This window comes from Amblyomma maculatum, chromosome 6 (assembly GCF_055883805.1).
Source record: "Amblyomma maculatum isolate TAMU_Amacu chromosome 6, ASM5588380v1, whole genome shotgun sequence".
NCBI classification, from domain to species: Eukaryota; Metazoa; Arthropoda; class Arachnida; order Ixodida; family Ixodidae; genus Amblyomma; species Amblyomma maculatum.
In genome coordinates, this window is record NC_139349.1 from 28,564,122 (window position 1) to 28,591,872 (window position 27,751).

At 44.1% G+C, this 27,751-nt stretch overlaps 2 protein-coding genes across 2 annotated transcripts in view; one reads left to right on the forward strand and one right to left on the reverse strand.

Moving 5' to 3' along the window:
• Positions 1 to 558: 558 nt before the first annotated feature.
• Positions 559 to 14,120, forward strand: LOC146185317 (trans-1,2-dihydrobenzene-1,2-diol dehydrogenase-like). The gene is made up of 7 exons (XM_084605507.1): positions 559 to 772; positions 5,235 to 5,346; positions 6,717 to 6,880; positions 7,783 to 8,035; positions 10,192 to 10,316; positions 10,823 to 10,973; positions 13,902 to 14,120. Exons 1-7 carry the CDS (start codon positions 680 to 682, stop codon positions 13,994 to 13,996), a joined length of 993 nt encoding a protein of 330 aa, XP_084461633.1. The 5' UTR covers positions 559 to 679; the 3' UTR covers positions 13,997 to 14,120.
• Positions 14,121 to 19,917: 5,797 nt separating this feature from the next.
• LOC146185318 (A disintegrin and metalloproteinase with thrombospondin motifs like) overlaps positions 19,918 to 27,751 on the reverse strand; it is a 33,686-nt gene continuing 25,852 nt past the window's right edge. The window contains exons 9-10 of the mRNA XM_084607800.1: positions 23,048 to 23,176; positions 19,918 to 20,010 (exon numbers count right to left, since the gene is read on the reverse strand). Coding sequence (XP_084463926.1) covers positions 19,918 to 20,010; positions 23,048 to 23,176 — 222 coding nt within the window. The remainder of the gene's footprint in view (positions 20,011 to 23,047; positions 23,177 to 27,751) is intronic.

Here is a 27,751-nt window from a genome sequence, read left to right on the forward strand (position 1 = left end):
CCAGGATCTTGCGACTTGCAAATGCAGAGCATTCGATTAGCAACAGTATTCCCGCACACAAAAAGGCAGCCTTTTTCCACTGACATAGGCGTTCCGAAAGAAAGCTGTTGCGGAAGTGAACATCAGTTGGCCTGCGTTCCAAAACAACATTCCCGGGGTCGTATCACAGTGCATTGTGAGTGAGAAACCTGAACGAGGAAATGCCGGTTTGACAATAGGCTGATGCCGAGCCTGCTATTTTAAATCTACATGAGCAAACGGAAATTAGTGCCACTGCCTGCACAACTCCTCTCAGGGCCACCGCTTCGAGCGGGACGAGCGCCGCCGATGGAACTCCCGACTAGGGGGGAGGGTGGCCGTGACGGCAGTGGGTGGGATCTGCAGAAGCAAAATACCTGCAACAGCTGCCAAGAACGGACTCACCGGCGTGTTTACCTTGTCGCACTCTGCTTCCACACCAGAGAGAGAGAAGGGAGAGGGGGGAGGGGAAATGGGGGAGAGCGAAACGCTGGCAACGGGCTCGCACTAGCAACAACTGGCCGGCTTTCCGGAAGCAACGTGACATAAACAAGCCGCCGACTCTTATCTGCGCTTATAGTAGCGTCCCTTTTGTCGACGGTGTGGGAGCGTGCGGCCGTGCTCTAACAGATTTCCGAAGCCAAGCTTCGTGCCGTTCACCATGGCTCCGACTCGATGGGGAATAGTGGCTGCCGGCCGCATTTCCAACGATTTCGCCGACTGTATCAACAACATGCCGCGCGAAGAACACCAGGTGAGTTTAGTATGGGCAGAGTAGCCTTTACACCAAATGAATCTGCAAATAGAGACATTTTTGAACACAAAATTCTCCAGCCTAGTGTAAAAGGTCAGGCGGAAAGGTAAAATACATGTGTTCAATAGTGCATGTGCTCAATAAATGAAATTCAGTAGAAAGAAACTGCAAAGCCATGTCAAGAATACTACACAATATTCCGTAGAACTTTCGAAGCATATCAGTTTCCTGTAGTAGTGTCGTACTCTTCTGCTGCAACTACAGAGATTTCTGACGTTACTACAGAACTATCTGTTCTCACAATAGATTTACTTTGTTAGAAAATTTTCTGTAGTTTCTTCGACTCGGGTTATATCAATCTATCAGGTTTCGCTAATTGAATCCTGGTTGATTTCTGTTTGCCCCTGGTACTTCCATTCTGTGCGTGTTCTAGAAGGGCTAGCTACTTATAAGAGCAAGAAATCAAAAGGAAAACGATCCCTCGTTGGGTATCGGCCCACACCTGTTTTAGTTGCATTGCTACGCCTGGCTGCTAGAGTACAAGCAGTGTAGATTTAGTCCATTTCACATCGGCTTCAAGTAGCAGGAAATAACAAAGTACGATATGCGATAAAGCTGAAGTGGTGTATCATTCTTGTGTCGTCGTGCAACTTCCTCGCGTTGCATTTCAGATACATGAAGTCAAGGACATCGGAGTCCGTTTGTTTCGAATGTTCGTCGCTTTTGGTTATGGGTGTACTTAACGTGAAGATAAAAAGATAAAAAAGTATTCTACACTAACAGTGCTTACAAACAAATAAAAAAATGATCAAATGAGCTGAAACGTAATAAAAAAGAAAAAGTCGTCCCTCGGCGCTATCTGCAGTTCTCGTCAGGTATTCTATTGTCTAATGAAGACACCAAGTGAACTACAACATATCGTGAAAGCTTGGAAAAGTAAATACAACCTTCTTCGCAGGTTTCCGATTTTATCCCCCTTTTTGCGCATTAGCGCATTCTTAAAAAATAGCAGTAATTGTTTTTACGTAGGCAGGTGGAGCAGTCGGCAGGGCTATGCATTTCACTTGGGAAGAATCATAAATGTTACTGGCGTGAAACTGAACAAGGGTGACAAAATACCGACTAGAATAGGGACGACGCAGCTAGAATGCGTCGTGGAGAACGCCGAAGGATAAAAAGAGTGCACGCCGGCCAAAGGAGGGCGGAAGGGCACTGCGGTCTTGACCCACGCAACTGCGCTGCAGGGATGCAAGGAGAGGGGCCTTTACCCCTAAGCGGCGTCGGGCTTCCCAGAAAGACAGGGGTTTGGCCCTCCAGAGCTGCCGAGGCTTGGGTTTTGGGTTTCTCACGCGGGGAAGACTGTCTGCTGGAAAACCAGATTTTACCTGAAGCATGCTATTGAGTCCGTTGTACCTGCTCTAAATTAACAGCTGGTAAAGTTTTGGGGTACTCTGGGAAATTTCGAAAAAAAAAAAAGAATTAGTTTACGAACATTTTCTCAGTATACCAGCTTACTTCACCTTGTTTAAAAGAGCATAGCTATTTTATCTACTAAAAGATAATTACAGATCTTGTCCCAAAGGATATCACTCGTCTTCTCAAAGGTGAAAATATCTTCAGTTCTGGAAGCGTGAAAGAAAATTATTATAACCGCTGGAATCAGCTGAGCGCCTGCTTGGAATATTTTATTTCGCCTGAGCCAGAGGTTATTTAGCAGCTGCTTCTTCTTTTTTATGTCCAAAAATCCCACGATGAACATTTTCTATATCAGCATAAACGCGATAGACTCGGTTGGTTCGTGATCAAAATTTCGTGTCTAGTATGAATAGCAGGACAGCTAATGATGTTAATATTTTTAGTGCACAATAATCACCACAGTCAAATCCAACCATGAATTTTGCGTGAAGCCTCTGCACACAGAGCACACGGTTTAAGAAGCTGTCCGAACTGAGCGGATTCTAACCCAGGAATGTCTCGTGGGTAGCGGACGAAGTCCAGCAGCTATCTCCGCAGCCGATTATCCCACGTACAGAGTATCAACTCTAGCGCTCTTCATTGCATGTCGTCGTCTACATCAACTTTCATCTTTGAGGAAATGCTTCCGCCAGTGCTACTCGATCAGTTTAACTACGTTAAACTCGTGCAATGTTTTGTTTTGTACGGCAGTCAGTCTCAAGACGTCGAGAGTTGTGGTGTCGTCAAAGTGTCCTAGAATTTTCGTGCTATAAATGTGCTGAATAGGCGTCATCAACTCATTAGTACCATACCAGAGCTTCCTACTCAGGAGAAACACAGTTTAGGCATCATTGAGATACATGTTTCAGTCAAAATCACTGTTTGAAATGCGAACAGATGGCCGTGCATATGCAGATGTTCGGATACCATACCGTTGAAACATCGAATTATGCCGCGTCGCTATGCGATAACAACTGACACGCGTTCACGGCGCTGGCCGTGCTAGCCGCGCGCTAACACTCCCTAAAAATAGCCAGAACTGCCAGTCACCTAATGCTGGCTTTAATAGGAGGAGGTGCAGCTACGCGTTGATCGTGCATTTTGCTGTTTCCCGATGAGCCGTACATCACCGATCGGTCAGTTCATACGTGAGGTCTGCTTCAAAAAAGCGCGCTTCATATTTAAATTGCCTCTTCAAAATAAAACAAGTGACAATTGAAACACCTAAAAAGTAGTCGCCGCCAGTCGCTGCCCGAGCTTTCTTTTTTTCTTCTTTCTTCTTTCGAGCTTTCTTTCGATGTCGCGCCATGCTACTCAGTCCGAATGTCCATTGCCTATAGATAAACTCAACGCTCTTTTGGCACTCCGTCGGGTGTCAGGGCGGCTGGGGTATGGCACTCCTTGCGTGCACATTCAGTTACCCCCAGAACAAACTCACTAAACAATGCTGCCTTGCTTCACCTGAATATATTTTTAATTTGTCGCTGTTTTTGGTTTCGTCGCCTTGTAACAGCAGACAACGGCTGTAGTTGCCCGAATGTGTGCTTGCTAGCACATGGCGGGGAATGGTAGATAAGCGACGCCGCCATTTTTCGATGCTCTTGAGGAATGAGTCTAATAACGCTGCCTACAGTCACGCATAAACACCATCATTCACGCTGGCCGTGACTATTTCATCTTGATGTAACAAGCTTTTGAACTTTTGGACGCCTAATTTTTGTTCTAAATAAATGTTTTCACTTCTCAACACTAACTCTCGCTCTGCTGAAGCTCATATAGCCCTAAGCCACTGTTCACGTGGCCTGGGCAAGCTGATCCAATTAAGATCAGAGGTGCTGAGAATGACTCTCGAAACCTGCTATATTGTTTCCATCCATTACTGAATATCAATTCCAGGTGTCTTCATTGCGAGTAGTACACTGCAGCCGTGGGAAGGGAAGGTGGATTTCGTGAAGCCTACTAGGAGACGAGATCAGAAATGCAGAATTAAGCTCATAACCATGCATATACATTCGTCAAATATTGTCATCGCGGATGCACAGTTTATGCGAATGTTTCAAACAATCAAAGGATTAAGGTGACAGAAGCCGTCGTTTGCTACAACTATGATTACTGCAGATTGTAGCACATTTCACTTGCCGTTAATAACACAAATCTGTATGTCGGAGGACAGTGTGCTAAATATCACAGTTTTTCACCTTTCTTTAACGTTTCGTTAACATTGGTCTCTACGAAAGAGCGTATGTACCAATTACCATCGACGCAAGAAACGTCATCCCAGACTTTCTGCGCTCCTCCACCGAAAAAAAACAGACTTGTACGCCATACCACCTGTCGACTTCATAAGTTCTCTCGCTCCTGTGTACATACAGACCCCGTAATTCTAGTCTGGCAGCAGTGTCCTACTCACTTGCTCCTCATTTCTCACGTCCCTATTTCCTTCAGGTAGCTGAGCAGAGTTTTCGGTTACTGCATAATTCGACAGGAATGCGAAAAAAAAAAAAAAAAAGAGAGTTCCGCTGCTCGCATTACGCTGTAGTGTACATAACTCCGTGATCCATACTGTTGTTATCAACATGATTTTTTGTGGCCAACGTAATTTAGCTGGGCACAAACTCATGACAATTGGCTTCAATTTGCAAGCTACGCTGACGCCGTTGAGCTGTGGGGAAATACCGACTACGAGTCTTATTTTCCGCCTAATTTCTATACTCCTCGTTCGGAACTGTTTCCTTTCTCATCAAGTTCGATCTGAGCGGCAAACGCATTATTTACCTCGGACACTAAAATCATCGAATTTCAACTTCTACGCCCTAAGCGGCCAGTCAGGCACGTGAAAGCATACTCAGTAATGACATTTTTCTAAGCAGTCATATGACGCAATTTCACTATACATAAGGTGGCATGCAATATGTTTGTCAAATGGCAGTTTTCCAACAGAGTTTCTAAGGAGAAACTCGGAGGTGTGCGTCCAGCCGCACTACAACTGCTTATTAACCTCTTTCAGGTTGTGGCTGTGGCTGGAAGGGACTTCGAGAATGCCAAGAAGTTCGCCGAACTGCACCGCATCCCCAAAGTTTATCCGGCGTATGAAGAGCTGGCGCGGGACCCAGACGTTGGTAAGAAAAAGAGAACAGGTTGCTGAAATCAGAACAGCGAAACAGCAGTCTTTGACAACTGAAATACTCAGCCTGGTAATTCATCTGCAAGGCTACTTCATATAATTAAGCATTGACAGAGGGTTGCACACATGATCAAAAATCGCGCGCGCACATTATTACGTACCGGACCGTTACCGCGTACATATGAGTTCTGTTTTTCGGAGCTGTTTTGAAACGTCCTCCATCGCACACAGCCCCCGAGGAACATTTTTCTGGCGTTCAAGTACATCAGATGGGCAGAGGTTGAAGTCGATACGTCAGAAACGATCAATCAGTTATGCCTCCACATAAGTTGGGTGCATGTATTAGGCGAACATTTAATAATAAGTGCTGCTGGCTGGTCACATGACGTCGTCCTGTTCGTTAAGAATCCTGATCAGTATATGAGTTGGCTTTGTACAAGGTGAGCCATGAATAAATGGTTGTTCTCTTTTTAAAACAGAAAAGAAGATACAGTCGTGTGAGGAGAGGTAAAATGTTGCCTATAATGGACAGACGTAGCGTTTTGCCGTCACCTGCGTTTGCTAGCGCTGTCCGTAATGGTGCCAAAGAATTCAATCTTTGAGAACGTCTGTTCACACTACCATATCAAAATGTCTTGTTCAACATAATATATTACCATATCTAACGTCCACATTGACAACATTCGTATGTTCTGCAGGGTTTTACTCATGTGTAAAGAATTATTGGGATTGTCTGTCGCCTATTTGCTTCAGACGTGATATTTCCGGAAGGAGGTTACTTTATGCGTAAGAAAAGAAATTTTAAGCCCTTGTAAGGCAAGTTCACTCCAGTAAACGCGCGCATATACTTAGAACGCCAATTGCAACAAGACGCTGACGCAACTTGCAACAAAAGGTGACTACTGTCCATCTGCTCGTATTTCATGAGAGTTAAAGAAGCGAGAGTTGGACTTGAAAACTAAGATGTGTTTGTGGAAAATGCTCTCTAGTGCTCAGTAAATCACTTTGACCTTTTTCTGGACCCTTGACCTTTCTTCATCACATCTTATAAATGGCTGAGAAGACAAAAAGCACCTCAAGGAAACCCACAGCACGTTTTAAAATGCAAACACCATGCTGAAGGCGACTTGACGACAGGTATCGAAACATGGTAGTAGCCTGTCGCGATAGGCAGGAAGGTAAGGACTCGGATGTGATTATTCGTAACCTGGCCTGCCGCGATAGCTGAACCCACGATACTTAGCGATGCAGGCAACGAGAATCATGTTTTAATGCGTAGAAAAATATAAATATTTTCCATAGATGTGCCTGCATTCATTTGTGCATCTCTCTAGACCTTGTTCCGCGGCAACCTGTTTCGTACAGATGTTGCGTACGTGGGCTCGCTCCACCCTGACCACTACCCTACGATGAAGATGCTGCTGGAACATGGCAAGCATATCCTCTGCGAAAAACCCCTCACCATGAACCGGCGGGACACGGAGGACATCTGCCGGCTGGCCAAGGAAAAGAAGCTTTTCCTCATGGAGGTGTGTGAGGGAGTCATGTGCCAGTGATTTTGTCTAAAAGCTTTGGAAGCTTATGGGCCACTGGCGGCCATTATAAGTTAGTCATTGTCGACAGAGAGCAGAGTTCTGACCGCAAAAGACCATCGTCTTAAATTTACAATTTCTCTATGCTCAATAAGGGCTGCCACCATGCACACATCAATTTCGCAAGTTAAATGTGTTTGTCAGCAGATTTTTTTTTCCATGGATATCAAATTCTATGCTACAGCGCCGTTCCCTCCAACGCTCCCGTAAACCATCGTTTTCATTCCGGACGTCTCGAGCTTAAATCGACCGGAGGGAAGATTTTGAAATCTGAACTTCTGGGTGGCAAATTCGTACTCCTCTGCTGGGCAAACGTCAACATTGCCGGCAACATTTTTTTTTTGTTTTACTGACACAGTATTCGTCCAGATCTGTAATTAGAAGCAATTGAAGGGTGATGGACAGGTTTGTAGATGTACCTGTCATAGGTGGTCCTGATTTAAAGCTGTAATTTCGTAACAGTGACGCATCCGGCTTCAGCACCAGGTGGCATTTTTATTAAAATTTGACGGCGAAAAGGAGACAGGCGAGAAGCATTGCCTTTACAAGTTTGCCTAAAGTTTAGAACTAAATGGTTTTTATATTAAGCGTCTGGCTCGTAATGAATACCAAGTGCTCCAAATTTCTTGAAAGTAAAATGTTTTGGGGCTGCCGTTTGCGATGGGTGTAGGGCTTCCAGAAGTGCTAAATCAGCCCTATTACGCGGCTTAGAACAGCACCCCCCCCCCCCCCCAACTCCCGGCCACCTCTTTTGGAAGAGAGGACGGGAGGGGAGGCTGGAACTTCGACAAATTGTGTACAAAAGGTGTACAACAATTATGTACAACATGATAACGCAGGCTTTGTGGAGTCGTTTCCTGCCATCGTACAAGCACATGGAAGAAGCTATCAAGAAAGGTGTCATTGGGGATGTGCGCTACGTGCACTCAACCTTTGGCTACTCGATGGGCAGCTTGAGCCGTGTCTTCCTAAAGGAGTATGGAGGGTCTGTGCTCCTCACGCTGGGAAACTACACTGCCAACCTCGTCCTGCAAGTGTTCGGTGGAGAAAGACCATTGAAGATCAGCGCGTACGGTGAACTTGCGCCAGACGGTGTGTGTTTGGGGAGGGGTCTGTATGTGTTGCCTTTTTGGTTGAAGCTTGAGCATAAATGCGGCAAGTGAACAGCATGCTTCTTTCAGTTTGATAACGAATGAATTCCATGGCGTTTTAATGCTAAAGTGGCAGCGTCCCGTGTCTGAAGTTTCTTGAAAGCTGCTGTGGACAGCATTTGTAAGTGCCTATAAGCAAGATGTGACTCGAAGCTATAGCTTAAAATTTAAGCTTCGTGGCGTCTTTCAGAAAAGCTTGGGAAGGGACGGAAGCATTGCCCAGAATGGAAATAGTCCCTGTTATAGCCCAGTGAGACTGCACTAAGGGCAACATTCATTCCGATTGCGTATGTAGAGGGACTCGCCAAGCATGTGTTTAATACACCTTGGTGTTTAGTTTCACTTGTTTACAATATAGCACTGGCCTTTATGAAGCAAAATAATAAGAATTTAAGTCTTTCTGTACAAGGTTATTTCTAGAGGCATACAGTCTGCTCTTGTTTGCATTTGTCACCATGTGTTGAATTCCCCTAAACGGCATGTCATGACGAAATTACCCAAGTTTAAAAAAGGCATAGAATAGTTATCATGAATCATTGGTGGGAAAAAAGCTTACGGCGTAGCTCGCCTAAGCACGGCCATACTAGATCCTTGGTTATTCTCTACGGCTGTGCCAGGTTAGCCTAGCATAATCTGAACCTAGTTTAGAACCCGATTGAGCGTGAGCGGACATGGTTTTCACTGGTTTAACTCATTAATGGCGGTCTACGAACGTCAAGGAAAACCCAGCCGAAGCACTGGTTCCAGAGCGCGAAAAGGTATAGGTATTCTTTTTGAAAGAGCCCTTAGAAGATTCAGCAGCTGATATATCTCGTTACAACTAAGTAAAACTCTTCCATTGTGGAATAGAGCAAGCAGCCCTCTAGGTGAGCCCGGTCCGCTACTCCTCGCTCGCTCATTGCTCGCTGTGTCTCCGCACATTTGTCTAGGCCACTGAAATTTCGGTTTACAACCGGACGACTGCACATGGTCCAATACAAGTATGCTCTTTTCTGTTCTGCGGGCGTTTTATTTACCGAATTATAAGCAGGATCTCATGATAAAATGGCATGGCCGGGTGGCGCAGCGCTTGGTGCGCTGAACGGTATCGTAGTTCTGCTGATATCGATGGATAACAAAAGCGCTAAATCATCACTAAAAGCGCGAATAGTTTACTAAACGATGGCCCTGATTAAAGTCATCGGCCTAGCGTATTGCTGGTCGTACGGCGATGCTGCTATGCGGCGAAGTCTTTATTTGTGCGTTGTGGTCTCTGCAGCAATGCCAGCAAGAACAGATACTCGCGTCGAACTCATCGAGGGCCGCCTCAAGAAAGCCCACTTTCACAGCGACCTGAATTGGGTCCAGTACACTGAAAATGAAGCTAAGTTTTTTAAGCAGGTCGGCCTTCCTTTCTACAAATGTTTGCCCTCACTAGTTTTGTAAACATTCTAGACCATGCCGAGGCTGACATATTTTCTGATTGCGTAAAGATATTCAGCCTTATAGCGGTGCATTAAACGCAAGCTATATTGTCCTCGGTGTACAATGTGGCAAGTAATTATTAGAACCTCACAGTTGCAACCTAAGTCGCGCTCATATGATGCTTCGCCATGTACAAGTCTCTACTGTATTTTAGTCCATCTTGCATTAGCAAAAAAGGCGTTAATGTTAACGATAGGATGGTAGATTACGCAGTAATTAGCTTGTATTCGCACATTAGTAAGGATCACAGAAGGTAGGTATTTAGAAACGAACAGCTGCGACTAGAGCACCCTTTGGTACTTCGGAAACAGGCGGGGTCTAAGAAGAGGAATGTCTGGAAGCTATGAACTTCCCAATTCATGAAGATGCCAAGAGAAAAAAACGAGCGCTAAGCATTAGCCTTACCAATATCGCAAGCAGCAACACCCGACAATACGCAAATATCATCAATTATGAAAGGTGCCTAAATATGCACAATAAGAGAAAAGAAAGCGCAGATCTTTAAGTGTTTTTATACATAAATTAGAGATGAAAAAGTAAGGTGAACGCTGTATCTGTCTTCAAATAATTAACAGTGCACTTTTCTGAACGACTCTTCATTATCTCCCCCCCCCCCCTTTTTTTTTTTTTCAGGCGTTGACCAGGCAGTCGCTGTGGTAATGGAGTTCAGTGGAGGCCGTCTAGCCACGTTTGCTCTGTCGGGCATCGTGAAGTTACCGTGCAGAGGCGAGATCATCGGCACGAAAGGCACCATCTTGGTGAGAGAACCGCATATCAAGGATCCAAAGAGCTTATACGTGCACTATGGGAACCCACTGAATTGTCACCACACAAATTCGGCGAAACGCTAGACACCTATGTGTGTTGCTATGACATTGAGGTGTCTATTTTAACGACTGATAACTCGTCGTTATAACAGCGCCCACCGATTGACATGTGTAATGTGCAGATGCGATGTATAATGCATAAGTCTGCTATTGCAAGCAGTGCAGTAACTTCAGCTAATTATTTTGCGCTGCCGAGATTCTTCTGCGTCTTCATAGATAGGAGAAAACCAAATTTAAAATACTGTGGTAATCTTGAATGAGTTGATGCAAAACCTGCTGCATTGACATCTAAAACCGCATGGACAGGCTGTGCCTGGGAAGTGCCGACTTTGCGAGTCAGCACGACTCAATAAATGCGAGCAGTGAGCATACTGCAGAGCGCATGTCGAAGCCATTTTGATTGGGCTTCGTTTCTAAACACTCACCTCTCCCCACAGCTGCATCCTCCGTTTCACGCCACCACATGTGTGGAGACTCCAGCAGGAAAATATGAGATGAAGCTTCCGCCTACCAGCGTGCCGCACAACTTTCCGAACACAGCCGCTATGCGGTACGAAGCCGAAGAAGTTCGGCGCTGTCTGCGTGAAGGTAAACGTATAGTGCCTCCGCTTTGCGTGTACGCGCAAATTTATAAAATGAAAAGACCAACGCCGTCTAAAATTCTCGAGGAGGTTACACCCATGGGGCCGTATCTCATAAGCTGTCATTTTCCATTTCATAGGGTATCAAGCATGACGGCAGTATATCAGATAAAAGCATCCAGCGGCCGTAAGCGAACTAGAACCGCCGTCGGCGACAGCCATCGCCGCTCGCCGCTGGTATCGGCGAACTATATTGGCAGCGTCATGCAGCCGAGCCAATGGTTCGGTAGGTACCAGCGGACGCTTTAAAGCTGCGGATATTTCAGGCAATAATAACCTATTCCAGAAAGATCAATAGATCATGAATTGGAAACAATCCTTATGAAGTATGGTTCCTGGCAGCACTTTCTCTTTTTGTCGCAATAAAGCTATGCAGGAATTTTTTCGTTGAAGTAAATGCATATATAAACAACATAAACTAAAAGAGCAGTGCTATATCTGCAACCTAGGCCAAACGAGTAGCACCTGCCCAGTACTACCCGCATGTAATTTTGAAACCAGAGAAAGCTAGTTCCTAGAAGAGCCTGCACACGATATTCCATGCCTGGAAGTTATAGGCAGACACATTTTTCATCGTAGAGTTGTTTATGAGCGCAGTTATTTTGCATATCATGAAATTCTACTAAAACAATCGATGTGCGGGTCCTCGGCCTATGAACCCTCAGGAGGATCGTAGAGCTTTAGTATTTACGTTTTTGCAATGACCAAACATTCGCCGTTGGGTTTCTACGACAGTGTTAACTACTAATTGCGAACAAAGTACAAAATTTCAAATATGCATTTTTGTATGCGTCAATAGACTGGACAATTCAGTTAAATATTGTCACGCTACTGACGACGATGAAGGATTGGATGGCAGAAGAGGAGGCAGGGGAGTTGGTTTTTTGGGGAGCTTGTAGGCCTGATCTTGTCTCGCTGCCATAGCACTGCAAAATAAGCACCCACATTCCTATTTCACCTTAACAACATATTTATAAATATAGCGTTAATATTCCACATTTTCATGAAAGCTAGACATGTGACAAGCAACAAGGCTCTGATGAACTCACTCTTGAACTAAGCAACTATCCTTTACTGAGCCTACATACAGAATTCAACGTGAAATGCTTTAATTTTTGGACTAATTGTTGGGCAATTCTGAAACCGCAATATACTTACAACTGGTAATAGTTACGTTCTGAGCAGTATTTGGCAGCTGCCATGTTTGTAACTGGCCGTTATTCATGATTGCAAGTTAAGTTTTACAGTTGAATAGCAGCATTATAGGAGGATTTGTTCTGAACAATCATTTATGGGAAGTCTGCAATGACACCTTTTATTTATTTTTTTTTTGTCGATGACGAAACCCAAACGTAAGTATCATGCAAATAAAAGCCCTCCATTTTGCCAGCTTTAACCAAACCATATCCATCCATCCATCAGTTCATTTTTGGGAAACTTTATACGTTTCCCTACTATGGTATCAATGCCAGCCTTGCAAATGATGACAGAAAGGATGCGTGAAAAGATAAATGTGAGCCCAAGATGCATTTTACCAAATGTTTTGTAGAACACATTCGCCATTCACTCACTGAAGATCTCATCTGAGGAAGTGCATTTACCATCCTACCAGCTGTTGATAAATCAATAGACTAACTTTCTTTATTTCATTTGTGTATTTTCTTAGTTATTCCAAACTTTTAGCCTTCTATAATCTACATATACTGCAAGGTTATCTCGAATTCACGTAGGATTGTCCAAATTATAAAAATATGCAACTAAAACATGTGTTTCCCTTGGAGAAAAGCACGACGTTGCTTAATTTGCACCGATAGCAACAAGGTATCATACCAGGTGCACACAAACAAAAGCAAAGATCCATAAATTCAGAAAAACTTCCAAACTAGATGTGCGTTAATTTTCAAACATTTACGCATCAGTACTACTATGTCATTCTTATCAGAATGGCCCTTCCATAGAACACCTATGAACTTTACAAACTTCTAGCTTTATCGCGCAAAAGCTTCCTCACTTCGTTCGTTATGAAAGTTAGCAAGACCTGAACAATAGCCAACATCAAAGCGCAGTTTCCAGAAAGAGGCGCTTGTGAGCAGCCAGCGTACACCGAGGCTAGTGGGTGATCGTATGCTAGAGTAATAACTTTATTAAAGGTTGTTATTTTCATATATTATCTACTGTTCGTTATTGTACAGTGAAGCTGCTGCGATTAGCCGTAATAGAGCTTTAGGTGATGAGCCCTGTGCAATATCTGATCACAGCAAGTTGTCTAATTTTAGCATATCGCCAGATATTTCTCCCTACCCCACTTCATTCTCTACTTCGTTTGTAAAGTCAGTTATGTGGCTCAGGGCATCGTTTACGGTTTCAGTTTGACTTTGGTTTTGCACCCAATCACCAATTTCGGTCAATAAATATATCCACGTGGTGTTTTCCCCCTTCATCGTCCTTATATTTGCACAGGTAGCCAACGGTTCAGTATGAGAGTTTCATTTACTGTCATCAGTGATGGATCTCTTGCACTAAATTTGCTGCTAATAAAACATTGAGTACATATCTTCCCCTCTCTTGACTCTCCAAGTTAACGGGTAAATAATTGCATCGTTCATGAACTTGCAGTTTTCCCTAGAAATTCTCTATCAGGAAGATAGCTTCCTTGAGAGGTGACACTAAATGCGTTTTTGAAACCTGCGAAATATACTCAACCAAGCGAACATGTAAAGCCAAAAAATATGCATGACAAACCTTCGCACGTTGCTTTAAAAATTATATTCAAAACAAAACAGTTAATTTTGGTTATTTCTTTTGCGCACAATGCGCATAAAAAGTGTCGTAGCGCACGTTTACTTCTGCTTTTATGTTTCTCTTTGTCTTTCAGGTCTCCTTGAAAGTCCGGCGATGACACACAAGGATTCTGCGCTTCTTGCTGAAATGCTTGACGAAATACTGAAACAAGTAGGCGTAAAGTACTAAGCAGCTGCAGTCTTCTGACAAGAGCCATTACATTCCATGGAGTTTTTTATAAATTGCAATTATAGCCGAGTCCGCTAGAGAGAAGCGCGATATATTCTCCAAAAGCTTTTTTTTTTTCTCCAAATTTTTCAAGTTTTAACATTTTTGCGCTCAGTAACTGCGTTGTGAAAACAACCTATGACGCAATGTATGCTATTCACCAAGTCACAGCAATACCCGCAAAATCTGAACAGCAAAGTAAATAGATTTGCCACATAATTTCGTGTTTGAGCCAGTGGCACGAAATTTCCATAGAAGCTCACTATCAACAGCCGAACTGTACCCACTGTAGGGCGAAGGTCTCTCCCATATTCCTCCAATAAGCCCGGTTCTGTGCTAGCTGCATGTACTTGATACTTGTGAGATTCTTAACCTCATCCGCCCATCTGACTTTCTGCCGCCCCCTGCTACATTTTCCTTCCCTTAGTATCCAATTTTTTACCCTTCTCGACCATCAATGATCCTCTCTTCGCACTATATGCCCTGCTCATTTCTTCTCGATTTTCACTAGAATGCCATTACTTCGAGTTATTTCTCTGACCCAGTAGCACGCTACCTATCTCTTAAAGTTACACCTACTATTTTGCGTTCCATAGCTCTCTGAGTTGTCCTCAGCATATGTAGAGCCTTTTTCTTTAGCCTCCACATTTCAGCCCTATAGGTGAGTACAGGTAACATACAACAGTTATATATATATATATTTCCTTTGAGCGATAATAAACACTGCTGGTCGTAATCGGCGGGTACTTGCCAAATGCGCTCCACCACAATCTTATACTTCTAGCTATCTCACTTTCACGGTCCGGATCTGCGGTTACTACCTGTCCTATGTAGATATTCGCCTATCAAGTGAGAGTGTTACTGTTGCATAAACATGTTATACACTGCCAGTGCTGCATATGTATACTGCTTACAAACATGACCAATTTACCTGGAGCATGTCAGGAACATAAATATGATGGTTGGTATCTGCTCCTCTTTATATTTTTGCATTGAACTTTATTGTAATCTTAGTGTACGCGAAGCTGCCTGCTTGTTGATAATTAAGTACTTAATATCTTCCTGCAAAATAAAATACCGTTTCTTACCCAACATGTTCTGCGATTGAAAACTATATTTTACATCCAAATAATACAGCTAAAATATATTCTAACCCTCATTCCGCTTATTTTATTCCAATGAGTTCATTTCTACCTGCTCGCAGTTCAAAGGAGAATACAGACGATTTGAAAACAACAAGATAACACTTTCCCTGTCACCCTGAACAGTGAGCAGGCAGAATATTTTCCTTTGAGAACGCAAGGAGAGGTTGAGAACGTTATTCTTGGCTTGACAACTTTTGTTGTGAATAAGAAGCAATAGAGAATTACTATTTGTGTAGGGGCGTGCGAATATTCCAAAACATTTAACTGCGAATCGAGTACCGATTCCCTTGATGGATGAAAGAGTAGATATTTTATATCATTTAAAATGAAGCGAATTCGTTGCTAGGCTTTCTATTAATTCGGAAATAGATGATTGAATAGGGTAAGCAGTAGCTTTCCTTGAATTCTGTTGGAGAATTCGAGAATAGAGAATTCACGGTATTCACAGCATTTTCACAGTATTCAGTTAGCGCTACGTGAATTCATAGCCTCCCGTCGCAGTGGAGCTCATATTTATAGATCGGGTGAACATTTACTATGTTTAAGGCTTTTCAACCTGGTTCCATGTAGCACCCTGACAGCTATACTTTCGTTAAATGCCGCGTAGCGTGCTCCGCCAATGTGCTCGCACTGGATGCGTTGCCAGATTTTGAGTGCCATCATTCTCTTTGTGGTGTCATTTGGACTTTAAAATGTTGTTATTTTAGGCGGCATCGTAAAGCATTGCCTAAATGGCGCAGCTCAAAGCGATGATACTGCGAATTAGAATTTACTAGACATGGGAAGGAAACCTTTATGATGCCATTTGGGAGATACCTTAAAAAGGTACCTTAAAAAGTAAGGCGCTGAACGAAAATCAAATAGCCACCCTTTAACTAATATAGATAGCCACCTTGTTGCAATTATACAGTTGCGTGTGACCATTAGTGGTAGCCATAATGTTTTGAGAATTACGATCGCGCCGCACTTTTGAAGTTATGGCTGAATAACTTTTGTTCACATCTCGAGTGACTCGAAGGAGGAAGATGAGGAGGACGAAAGGCAAGGAGGTTAACCGGTAAAAAAATAAACCGGTTTGCTACCCTGCACTGCGGGAAGGGGGAGAGTGGATATAAGTGGTGGGTAAGAGAGGGATGGGTGAAGTCAGTATAGTCATATCAAAGCTTTATAACGTCACATCACATCACGCCACAGACACATCACGTCATATAACAGCAAACTCCCAGCCTATCGATCAGGCCCGTGGTTTTCATGAAGCGGAGCAGTGCCTGGGAGGCCTTCACCGCCGACGATCGCCGCGGCCAGGGACCTAGATTTTTGATATCAGTCAGTGGGCATTCATCTAGACGCTCCAGCACACGGCAAAGACACTGTCTTTCCGCACTTTATGCGGGGCACTCTCAACAAATGTGGCCTATAGTCTCGTCGCAGCCACAGGTTGCACATGCACGGCTATTTGTCATGCCTATCACAAACGAATAAGAGTTTGTGAACGCTACACAAACCTACAGGCGGCACAGCAAAGTTTCTTCACGTCGGGGTAGTCCGGGTGGAAGCTGGAGCTTCAGGTCCGGGTTACGGAATTTTAAGGGGGAGTTCGCGAACTGACCAGAATTCCAACAGGCGAGCGCGTGCTCCCGCGCAAATGCGCAAAGCCTGCCCGCTGCATCTGCCTTGAAAAAGGGAATCAACACACAATCGCCGTTGCGTATTGGCATTCCCCGAAAACTCTAGCAACGGAAGTTCCGGGTGCGTCACTAAAAAATAAAACACAACAAAATGGAAGTCAATAAAGCTATATGTTTTGTTCAGTATACAATGCAGCACATAAACTAAAATGCATGCGCAATAAAATAATTTGCTGGATTAAAACTGCTTGCATTAATCCTCTGATTATTACAGTTGCGTCCGTCGCGCCATCTTCAGTACGTTGAATCAAAACGAATAAGAGCATATTTAAAGCCCGCACTTCGTGTCGCTTCTGTGGCGCAATTTTACGCACCCTCTTTAACACATCATGGCCCTTACGACCAAAGTATAAAGAACGATACAGTGGTGGCGGAAAAAGCATTGCTATCAATTCCTTGTATAGTATCTTGCGCGAAACAGAATACAAGTATTCATTTGAGAATCGTACTGTGAGAAACCTCACCAAAGTAAAAACTTCCTGCATACCTCCTAGTAACTGTGGGCGATCAGTAAAATCTGAAGAAACCACTAAGTCCGGACGCAGATTCATGAAATTAACTTGTAGGAATGCTCTAATAATCGGATGTGAACAATCACGAAAAAATAAGAAACGGGAAACTAACTGCCTTACATACAGAGGCACTAAGCCGAGCCCCCAGCACAAATAGGTCTTAATAGGCTATCACGTCGAATCGGTTCAGAATTTGATGACCAAATAAAAGTCGCAAATATTCGGTGAACACGCTGGATGTAATGTCTAGCACAGTGGAGGACCTGAAGCACGTAATAAATTTTTGTCACCAAAAACATGTTGCAGGCCTGAGCCCTACGAAAATTCAGAGCCGATAGCGGACAAATGTATTAGCATAACTCTCAGATTTCTCCTTGCAGGAAAAAATTTTTCTTTAAATTACATACCGAAGCTCTATCTGTTAACACATGGCTCCCTAGGAAAAAATATTTTTGTATCTTCTGTAAACTGCCGTTTGTGTGATGTGCCTGAAACAATTGAGCACTGTTTCATTAATTGCAAAGACGCAATTCTCTTTTGGCACGGGCTGCAAAGAATTCTAAAAAAAGACTTTGTTCTAAATTCGTACAGTGTGCGGTATCTTGCTGTTACACAGTCTGATTACAAACCATATGACATGTTTTTACTTATTGGACTTCATAGCTTGTGGAAGACACGCATGTTGGATCGCAACGCTGAACCCGTTGTTCCATCTAGACTCCATTTTAGCAGAATGATGGTGCAACTGAAGGACATTTATGATGACAATCACTTTCAACCTGATTGGTTTCCGCTTTTGACACGGTGTTTATCGTTGCCTGCCTTTTAGTTGTGTTTTCTGTTGTGCAGCTCAGCAACGGCTGAGTGCTTTTTAAATAGTCTATGTACATAACATTTTCTGTACATAACCACGTGTAATAAATACCATATCGGAAAAAAAAAAAGCTTCTGTGACGCAATAGATTAACAACACGTACCTGATTCTCAAACATGTGTTCGATTTCTGTATGTGCAATTTTTAATTTCTTTTTTTTTTAAATCACAATGTTCAAATAAATTACGAACATATTTCCTGGAGTGGTTTCCACTTTAGGTTGCATAATGCGATGTTTTTTTTTTTCTTTTTAATATCAGTAAAACCAGCCGCGCACACAGCCAGGATGTGACTGTATGACAACGGTTACATTGTACAATTACCTTCACCGTAATCAATCCCTGCCTTCACTGAGTGTATGTTACCTTTAGATTGCTTTCAGCCACCTCTCAGCAACAATCGCCGTTTAACACGGTTTAAACTCTTTTATCGAAATTACGCCGCACCGATATTCGAGTTAATTTATTCAACGTAGCATTGATGGCGCGACGAACGCCACCGATGTATTAAGCTCTTCACTGTAAGTAATTTTATTCCAGAAAACTATATTATTATTACAGCACTTCAGTTTCCGTACTGCGCTATATGCCCGAACAAAACGTAAGGTTGTGTTTCATTTTAGTGACGCACCCGGCACTTCCGTTGCTGGAGTTATCGGGGAACGGCAATACGCCCCGGGTAGTGTTACGACCGAGGAAGAAGCAGGCAGTGGTGCGGGCAGGAGCGCTGGTGCTAGTCCCACCGCGATTCATTAAAATCACCTCATGGTCATCAGAAATCCTGTCTCTGTTCTCCGTTCTTTTTGTTCATTGGCTTGCCGGCTCGTAACTATATTATTCCTATTATTTATGTGGTAAACAAAATTCATATCAGACGAATTTTTAGCTGTTAGTGGCAAGGCTTGGGTTGCAATTATACAGGTGTACCTGATCTTTAGTAGCAGCCATTACCTGCTATTGGAAACAATCGGCGTTAAATACGAAAGTTCGAGGCAACTTAACTTTTCAACACACTCCCACACCTTTTCTCAACTAGCAACGAATTTAAAGCCTTGTTGAAAAATGACGAGCTAATATGCGTTGTGTTCCATTCGACTTCATAAATTGTCGACAAGCCTTCGTCCACAAGGCGTTTGTCCGCTTAGCTTCGTCGCATACGGAAAAATGTTTCGGAAAAGGGGCCCGGAGTGAAAGACCACCCTGAGTAGATTGCTGTATTCAACTATACGCACCGAAGAGGAATTCTGCGCAGACGATGCGATAGGCGCTTTCACTTCGTACAAAACACGCCAAGCAAGACGTATTGCTCACCGCTCACACGTATCCGATGGGTGACTACAAAGCTCAGCTTTCGCAGGTATCTGACGTTTTTATGCGACTATAGCAAATGTATTCAAAGCATCATCGTAATCTTGTTCGCATTAGCCTATTTCAAAGCAGAATGTTAATTATATAGTACTTATGCAAGCAAAAAGACAACCGATGCAGAACTCGAGTGTGACTCTAAAATAAAATTGGTCTTTATTCCTATGTTTAATTCCCTGGCCAGAATGATGATTATGTTCAAAGCTTGTACACTCCATCTAAAGAGCCAGAACTTTCAGAGTGACCATGATTGCGATGGTTATTAACTACTGCCTTATTTGTGAGTCTAGAAAGCACTTTTAAGAATCTTTCAGAGCCGATTCCTTCACATCTTCGCCAAATGTCCAAGTCGGTTTCTGTTTTAATCTTGTGCACTCCCCATTCAAGCACACCTGCAAGAAATTATATACGTGACAAATAGTTTATTGCAAAGTGAATCAGGAAATTGGAAAAAAAAAAATCGGCAAAGACGCTTAAGATGGCTGGTGTGTGAGAATTCGAAACGTTTCATTGCTCTTTAAAAACACTGAGTGACTGTACGGTGCACAATGACTGTGGTGCATGGCTAGACTCAGTACGTAATATTTGTACAATATCTGTGCTTTGCACTGCTTTGTAAAGCGCCGAATCATGATATGACTGACCAGTAAGTGCCTGAAGTTGTCACGTCACTTCTGAATAGAAACAATTTCCGATGAATGGCCTACATCAATAGCCTGAAGTCCAACTTATCACGGCTGCCATTGCAGTATTTAAAACTTGGTTCTATTTTGGTTGAAACGCACCCTGTACTATTCTCTTTTCGGTTTAAGAGTAATCGGTAGTATACAATAAACATACACCACTTAGTGAAATGTATCCAGTGTGTGAGCACTGAACTGCCGCAGGAATGCGCCGATTAGCGGATTACGACTGCGCCCGCAGCGTTTGTTTACATAGCTTTTGTATAACTGGATGTGTGCTGGTTGTCCACACGGCATAAAATGCAAGCTGAGATAGCAATACCAAAAATATTCTCTTTTCACACCAGCTGCCCCCTCATTTGTTTACCAACTACAACAGCGCTGCAAGAAGCGCTGAAGATGCTACGTCCCTTACCTACACCCGGTACCCACAAGCGGCGCCGACAGCTGCCGGCTGCCCTCAGTATTGCTCGTCATACAGGGACGCTTCCCGCTCAATGTGCACGCGCTTTGTGATGTAAGCAGTCGTCAATTTGGGGTCCCTACTGCCAGAACCACAATGCAACCGCTAAAGCTCTCTCTAGAAACTCTAGACTGGAAGTGCGCGTACTCACGCTACAGGCCTATTCGTAGCGGAATAGGCCGGCAGTTCGTAGCCGACTGACATTTCTGGCCAAGTCGATTGTTGATGAGAAGTGGGAACATATAAAGTGTAGCTGCTTGTTTTCCTTTTCCCAATACGGTTAAGCTGCAGATAAGCGCAGCTAATCAAGCTTTAACCGATCGGGCGTCAAGTTATCGCTCGGCCTGATATCTGACCAAAATAGATCCGGCGACCGTCCGCTGATCAGTTCCGTTGGCGTCGCGGGGCCAAGAAGCTCACACTACGGCGATGGGCGTGGTCGTACTGGCGTTATCGCCGGTGTAATGCAAGAGATCAGTGCGTCGATAAGCTATATAAGGAACTTAACCGCGCAGCCCAATGACAGTGATGGCGTCTTAACTATGCCGAAAAAAACATACCTTACTCCATATAGTTTTTGTTTAGTAACATTTTCATCAAGCATTCTGCGTGAGGGATGAGCACTGAGTCAATCGTCCACGAAAGAAAAAGAGGACTGTCCTTTGATACTGCAGCCTGCATTGCAGACGACGCTCCGCCGTTTGTTGATTGGTTGCACAACTTTTATTTTCCATCGGAAATGGGCGACCTCTTTCCCGCCCCCGGCACGCGTGCCGGGGAAGACGGGGAGTCGTGTATTCTCTTGTGACGTCACAGGAGCATTTCAAAATGGCGGTCGCTCTCGGTGGCAGGAGTTTCCCGATTCCGATTTCTATCGCGTTTTCTTTTTTTTTTTCATATGCGCCTCGCGCTAGGCACTAAAATAGTGCCAGTAGAATCACATACTTGTATATATTGTTACAGACGACAAGGAAGAAGAAGCGGGAAGTGGCGCGGGCAGGAACGCTCGCGCTAGGCCAGCGAACATTCATTAAACGTCATCTACCATCGTCATCGGTCATGTTCTGTCTTCTGTCTTCATCGGCTTGCCGCTTCATAACATTCGGTTGGGGTGCGGCGTACGGCATCCCCATCCTCGCCTTGGAGCATCGACGCCATCTTCAAGCCGGGACCATCACCGAGGGCTCAGGGGCATCGCCGAGCAGCTTCACCCCAGCCCTTAAAGCCCAGACCTGAACAACTACCACCGCCCAGCCCCCAGCCCGGACCTGAAGACAAGGAGAACAGACCAATCAGAACCGAGATGAAGGACCCGAATGACCCGAAGGAACCGATGGACACGAACACGCAACCCCCCGCCCAAACTGCCCGACGTGACCTCGAGCCATCGGTCCCATGGACTCTGGTGACGGATGGTTGACAGCTCCAAGGAAGGTGGATCACCCACGCATCAGACATCGTACCGGCAAGCCGTTCTATTCCTCCTTCTTCCTCTTCTTCTTCAAGCATCCAGACACGCCCATCATCATGCCATAAAATCATTAACATCGCTAAACTTCCTCGTCCACGATCGGGACGATCGCTCGGTGGCCCCGGGTCATGTTACAGACGACAAGGAAGAAGAAGCGGGCAGTGGCGCGGGCAGGAACGCTCGCGCTAGGCCAGCGAACATTCATTAAACGTCATCTACCATCGTCATCGGTCATGTTCTGTCTCCTGTCTTCATCGGCTTGCCGCTTCATAACAATATATTCACAGAAGTATAAAACGGCAATACACCGAACAACACTGTCATCGCCCCTTGAAGTTTCAAAAATCAGGCTGCTTATGAATGGAAAGTTTCTACGCATACGCGGTTCTCCTACTCTGGACGTACTGTTTCAATAAACTATTTTTCGAGTACCCTCGTCTCACCTACTTTGTTACATACGAATGGAGCTAATTGCCACCGACACTAAGGAAAACCTAGGTACTTTTGTTTTTATTTTTGATTGACGTAAAATAATTATGAAATCGCCGGCAAAACTGTTTCAATTTAGAGCGCACACATGCTTTTTCTTCTACTTTCTAAGAAATGTTCTGCACGGTTACATTATTATTTCACATCGATCAACAGAAAACAATTCCTTGGGCTTTATTTGCTGTTACCGGCTGCTGGCTGCATTCCTATGTATATCAGAGCGAGCTCCTCATTTCCTAGCATTTCTTTGCTGTTACTTCCCTGCTGTCCTTTATATTCGTTCGTACTTCGCATTCTCATCATTAAAATCTGGGATCGCCCACCTTACGCCTCCCTGCCGTGCACAGCATGCCATCGGGAGCGTCGTGGACAGCCACATAGTTTGGCCTTTTGGGATCTCTGCATGTTACCATACACTTTTCCAGGAGGTGTTCCGGGGCAGTTTCATCGGCCTGCAATGAAACGTGGTAACATCTTTACAAATAAGAGTCAACACAATCTCAGAGCACGTGCAGGTTACATACGCAATATGTAAAATCATTTTCATTAAAACTGCATACTCAAGACAATTTTAATTCACCCAAGCGAGGGACCATCTAATAGCCGCTAACAAGGCCACCTCAATTCTGACTTTGTTCAACCTATACAACGGTCGCCAACAAACCCATGCCACCATAGAGCGGAACTCGACTTTTGGAGCGGTGTGAAGGTGCGATGCGCAGCTCACCCGCTCAAATGTGCCTAGGGCGCTAGGCCACAGATGTCGCTGGTGCCTAAGGGTTCGCGGTGATCTAGTGCGACCGCGAAGGCCCACCTACTCTCTCCTCATTGCACCTTATACCCCCTTTCCTCGCCCCACACCTATTTCGGGGACAACAATAGTTTTCATCGTCACCAACAAAACGATTTTTGCGGTAATGTGCTTACTTCAGGAAGGCTTCCAATTCACGAAAAATGCATGCAGCACTTCGTGAGGACCGACCTTAAGAAAGTGTTCACTCCTCGCTGCACTGAGTTGCTCATGGGAACAGGAATTCGCAGTTGCCCCCGTCGCGCGGACGGAGTCATCGCCCTATCATGATGCCGCTTCTGAATTCATAACAGGGACACACCTCTACTGCAGCCAAGGAAATGCAGCAATATAGCGAAGACCTGAGTTGTAGTTGAATGTTTCTTTCGGTCTTACATCGAAAATGAACGTTCTCTGTCGATTTATTGTAAAAGGCTGGTACACGGCAAAATTTTTCCATTGGCATAAGTTTTATCAAAGCGACTAACTGCAAATCGCCTCTTTCTAGCGGCAAAAGAAGCAAAATATGTACAGTTTCAGCTGCTTCAGCTACCTTTCGCATGAGCCGCAGCGAGCGCAGGTGTTCATGAATTTCAAAAAAATAAAAAAGACTCCTAATCTTGGAGATTCATGTTAGCTCACATGCCGAGCTCCTTAGCATCTGCCATTTTCTCAGCAGTGGAGATGAAAAAAAGAGTGTTACTCCTAAAACTAATTTCTCTTGTTTTGTACCGAACATTTCATCCAATGGCGGGAAGCGTGCATACTTCGCGTTGTTTGCACCCGGCTTGAAGTCATCAACGAAAACTTCGCACTAAGCGCAATTTGTGGTGAACTTCGGCGTGTATCTGCAAACTACGCGTTTTTAAATACATGTTGCTAGTGCCCTTAAAATGCAGCTGGTTTTTATGCAAGTGCAGATCAAATGCCAATTGTGTGCGACGAGGCTCGTTGGACGAATTGGTTGAGCATTAGTTTAAAACAGAGTTAGAACAGATATAGAAAAACAGATGACAGACAGATCAATAGTACAGATATATAGACAGACAGAAGACAGATAGAAAGTGTGTGTTTCAATCTGGCCGTGTTCTGGCGCTGCTTTAAAATAAATATATGTGCGAGGGCATGTCACGCTTAATTGCAGTTCCGTTTCGAGGCTAGGTAGGGCTTTAAGAAACCTTATTTACTCAAACGAAACTTAAATGTCGGATTAAGTTGGTGGATTTGGCTCCGTTATCGCCGTCAGAGCAACTACTCCGCAATGCATCAGGCACCTACGTCATGCATGCGTTGCCAGATCAGGGTTTACTTCGGCAGGCCTGTGGCTATCGTGGCTAGGCCATCTCTCAGAGCGGCTCATATGAATGCTTTGGAATGCTCGAACTTGCAACGAAGCGGCGCCGACCACTAAGCGATGCCATTACATCACCGCTCTCAAGCGGAAAGCTGGGCTTGCAGCGGACGGCTCGTCACGTTTCGATTCGCACCGAGAGTACAGTATGTACGAAGCAAATATTCGCCGCTGGCAAAAACAGCGAAACTAGCTGTTCCACTGTGTTGCAACTCGAATAGCGTTTTGCGGTCCGCGCAGAGCATAGAGTTCCTTCTCTATGGCGCAGAGGCCGTCGCCGTGCTGTGGAAGAGGAAGTTTTTAAGTTCATTGGGACGCGGAGAGCCGGAGCACTTCCTGTTACCACAAACGTAACTCAAACGCGAAAGCACGAGTTGACCCTCGACTGAGTTCTAATCAAGCAGAGAATTCGATCAAAAATTTACGAAGCAGCTGTGTTTTAGCGTTCGAGGTTAATGTGCTAAGAGCTGCCTGTCATTTTGAAGGAAAAATCATTGTTGTCCAAAGATACATGCCTTCGTTGCTCGGGGTGGTCTTTTAAGCCGAAAGCTTTTCAAGGTTCATGAGCTGCGGAAAACTTCTCAAGAAATGTGCGCACGAAATGAAACTAAGAAAAAATATCTATCTCCACCGGGAATCCCCAACCGAGAGCGCAAACCACTTGACCACAAAGTTTCTTTTTCTTTTTTTTTATGAAATATCTTCTGAGGAATAGAAACTAAAACAGATCATGCCTCAAATCACCGGGCTGCATAATACAAGCCCGCTAAAACCCACTAATTCCCCACCATAACCCATGTCAAAATTCAGGGAGGCACATATAAGCATCGAGATGTGGTAGCCAACTAGGCGGCTCTTGAAATGCAGCGTAAACTCCCCGCACCAAAGCGCACTGCTCTCGGAATAAAGACTGCTATGATCATGGCGTTTCAGCACGACGGCTCATCATACGGCTTTTACATTAACTAAATAGCCTGATCAATATAAACAAATCATGAACGGGCGCAACACGAATACTATATAGCATGATTTCAGGGTCGTATAACGTCCGCTGCATTATGTCCCAGAAAAACACAGCTGTGAATAAAGCAATGGTCAATGATGCCTGGCGTGTTGCACAGGCGGAAAATCACCGGCCCTGTTACAAACATCTGCTTGGCATGAAGCCATGCCTTAACAGGGAGTGTTGACGTGTGCAGTTTAAAAAAGGATGGTTTCACAACAGCCTGAATGCTCATGAAATCAACACGCTTTAAAACTATATTGTCAAGAAACCACTGAGAAGATTGCCGATACAAAGGTAAGTGAACAAATAGTCAGTAAGAACGTTGGTCATCTGCCTTCTGGATAGGCTATAACGTAGTCAATAGAAAAGCGCGCAGTGAGGAAATTGAAGTTGTTCGCAACCTCCTTAAGGCATCCTCGTAAAGCCCTTTCATGCATCTGTCGAGTCGGTGCGAATAGATAAGGGAAGAGAGATCCAAGACGCCTAAGAAGCACAGATGCTAAAAAGTTATTGTTTGCCAATTTGGAAAAGAAAAAAATGTGGAATTAGTTGGTGTTCCAGCAAATGAACAAGACCTAATCCACTAGCTCTATTGGAAGAAACAGGCTATCACGACGCATGGGTTCCCACTGAGAACACCATACGAAAGTTGCGAATATTTTGTGTATTGTTTGGACTGGTCGTTCTCGCATAATGTAATATTTGCATGCTGCGAGATCGGGAACAAGAAATCATGACGGATTTATCAAACGCTTTTGCAAGGTCAATCTGAATCGGGGCTACCTGGTCAGTCTCACTGATACTGTCTCCAATACCGAAAGTGCAATGCGGATATGGGTTTGTATGCTGCGGCCGCTAATGCCACCGATCTGGCGCATTTCTATTAAATGTGTTACTACCAGCTGTATACGGCCATAAAAAACCTTAGCGAACACTTTGTAATCTGCATTGCAAAGAGAAATTGAACGATACCCTTCAATAGCAATCAAGCGACTGCTATCTTTGCTTTTTGGTATGAATATATAGTACGCACAGAATACAAAGTGAGATGTAGAAAAACTAGCATCGTGCGAAGCTTGGAAAACGTCCAGCAAAACTGATGCAGGACAAGACCAAAATGTATTTTTTAACTCGCTAGTATTGTCATCAGAACCAGGGGATTTCTGACCTTACATGCAACTCAAAAATAGGAGATTTAACCACGTCTAAAGTGATAGGTCCCTTATTCTAGTGCGCTGCTTAGCACGCTGCTTACGGATAAAGAAGAAGCGGGTAGTGGTGCGGGCAGGAGTTCTCGCTTTAGGCGCGCCGTCATTTACTGAAGCCATCACACCATGATCGGTCATCTACGCTCCGTTCTGCGGCTTGCCGCACCGTAACATCTATATGTTAACCATGCCTGTATATAATTACATGTCTCCTCCTAGCGTATCTTCTACATCTTAACCTTTCCAAGCAGTAAGCTTATTTCTAATTCAGAGCTAGAGTGTCTTCTACAAAAGCGCAATACGGACGGTCCTGCGTAGGACTTCAAAACAAATGCTCATTAAGTTTGAGGTCATGATCTGCCTGTTTGGCGCTCGTTCAAAGCATATTTTCGAAAATAGGAAACAACTGTGGTCAATTCATTTATGTTTTAGCGTTCTGAAAGCTCGCTGTAATTACATTTAAAAACGCCGAAATCATGGCGTTCTTCACGTCGATAAGAACCACTTGAAAGATTTCAGGTACGTGACATCCCTATGTTTGGTAAAAAATGAAAGTTTCGTCGATGAAACTAGGTGTAAAAACGCGTAACTGCAACTTAAGAAGTTAAGAGTTCGCGAGAAGCGCCTGCACTCATATCTAGAACATTATGTGAAAAGAAAACCAAATCAGTC

What these genes read in the sequence shown, in the direction of transcription:
- LOC146185317 (XM_084605507.1), top strand. Translation starts at nt 680, where the DNA reads ATGGCTCCGACTCGATGGGGAATAGTGGCTGCCGGCCGCATTTCCAAC. An exon ending in TGCCGCGCGAAGAACACCAG is followed by an intron (nt 773 to 5,234) that starts GTGAGTTTAGTA and finishes AACCTCTTTCAG; the next exon opens with GTTGTGGCTGTGGCTGGAAG. An exon ending in CGGTGAACTTGCGCCAGACG is followed by an intron (nt 8,036 to 10,191) that starts GTGTGTGTTTGG and finishes TTTTTTTTTCAG; the next exon opens with GCGTTGACCAGGCAGTCGCT.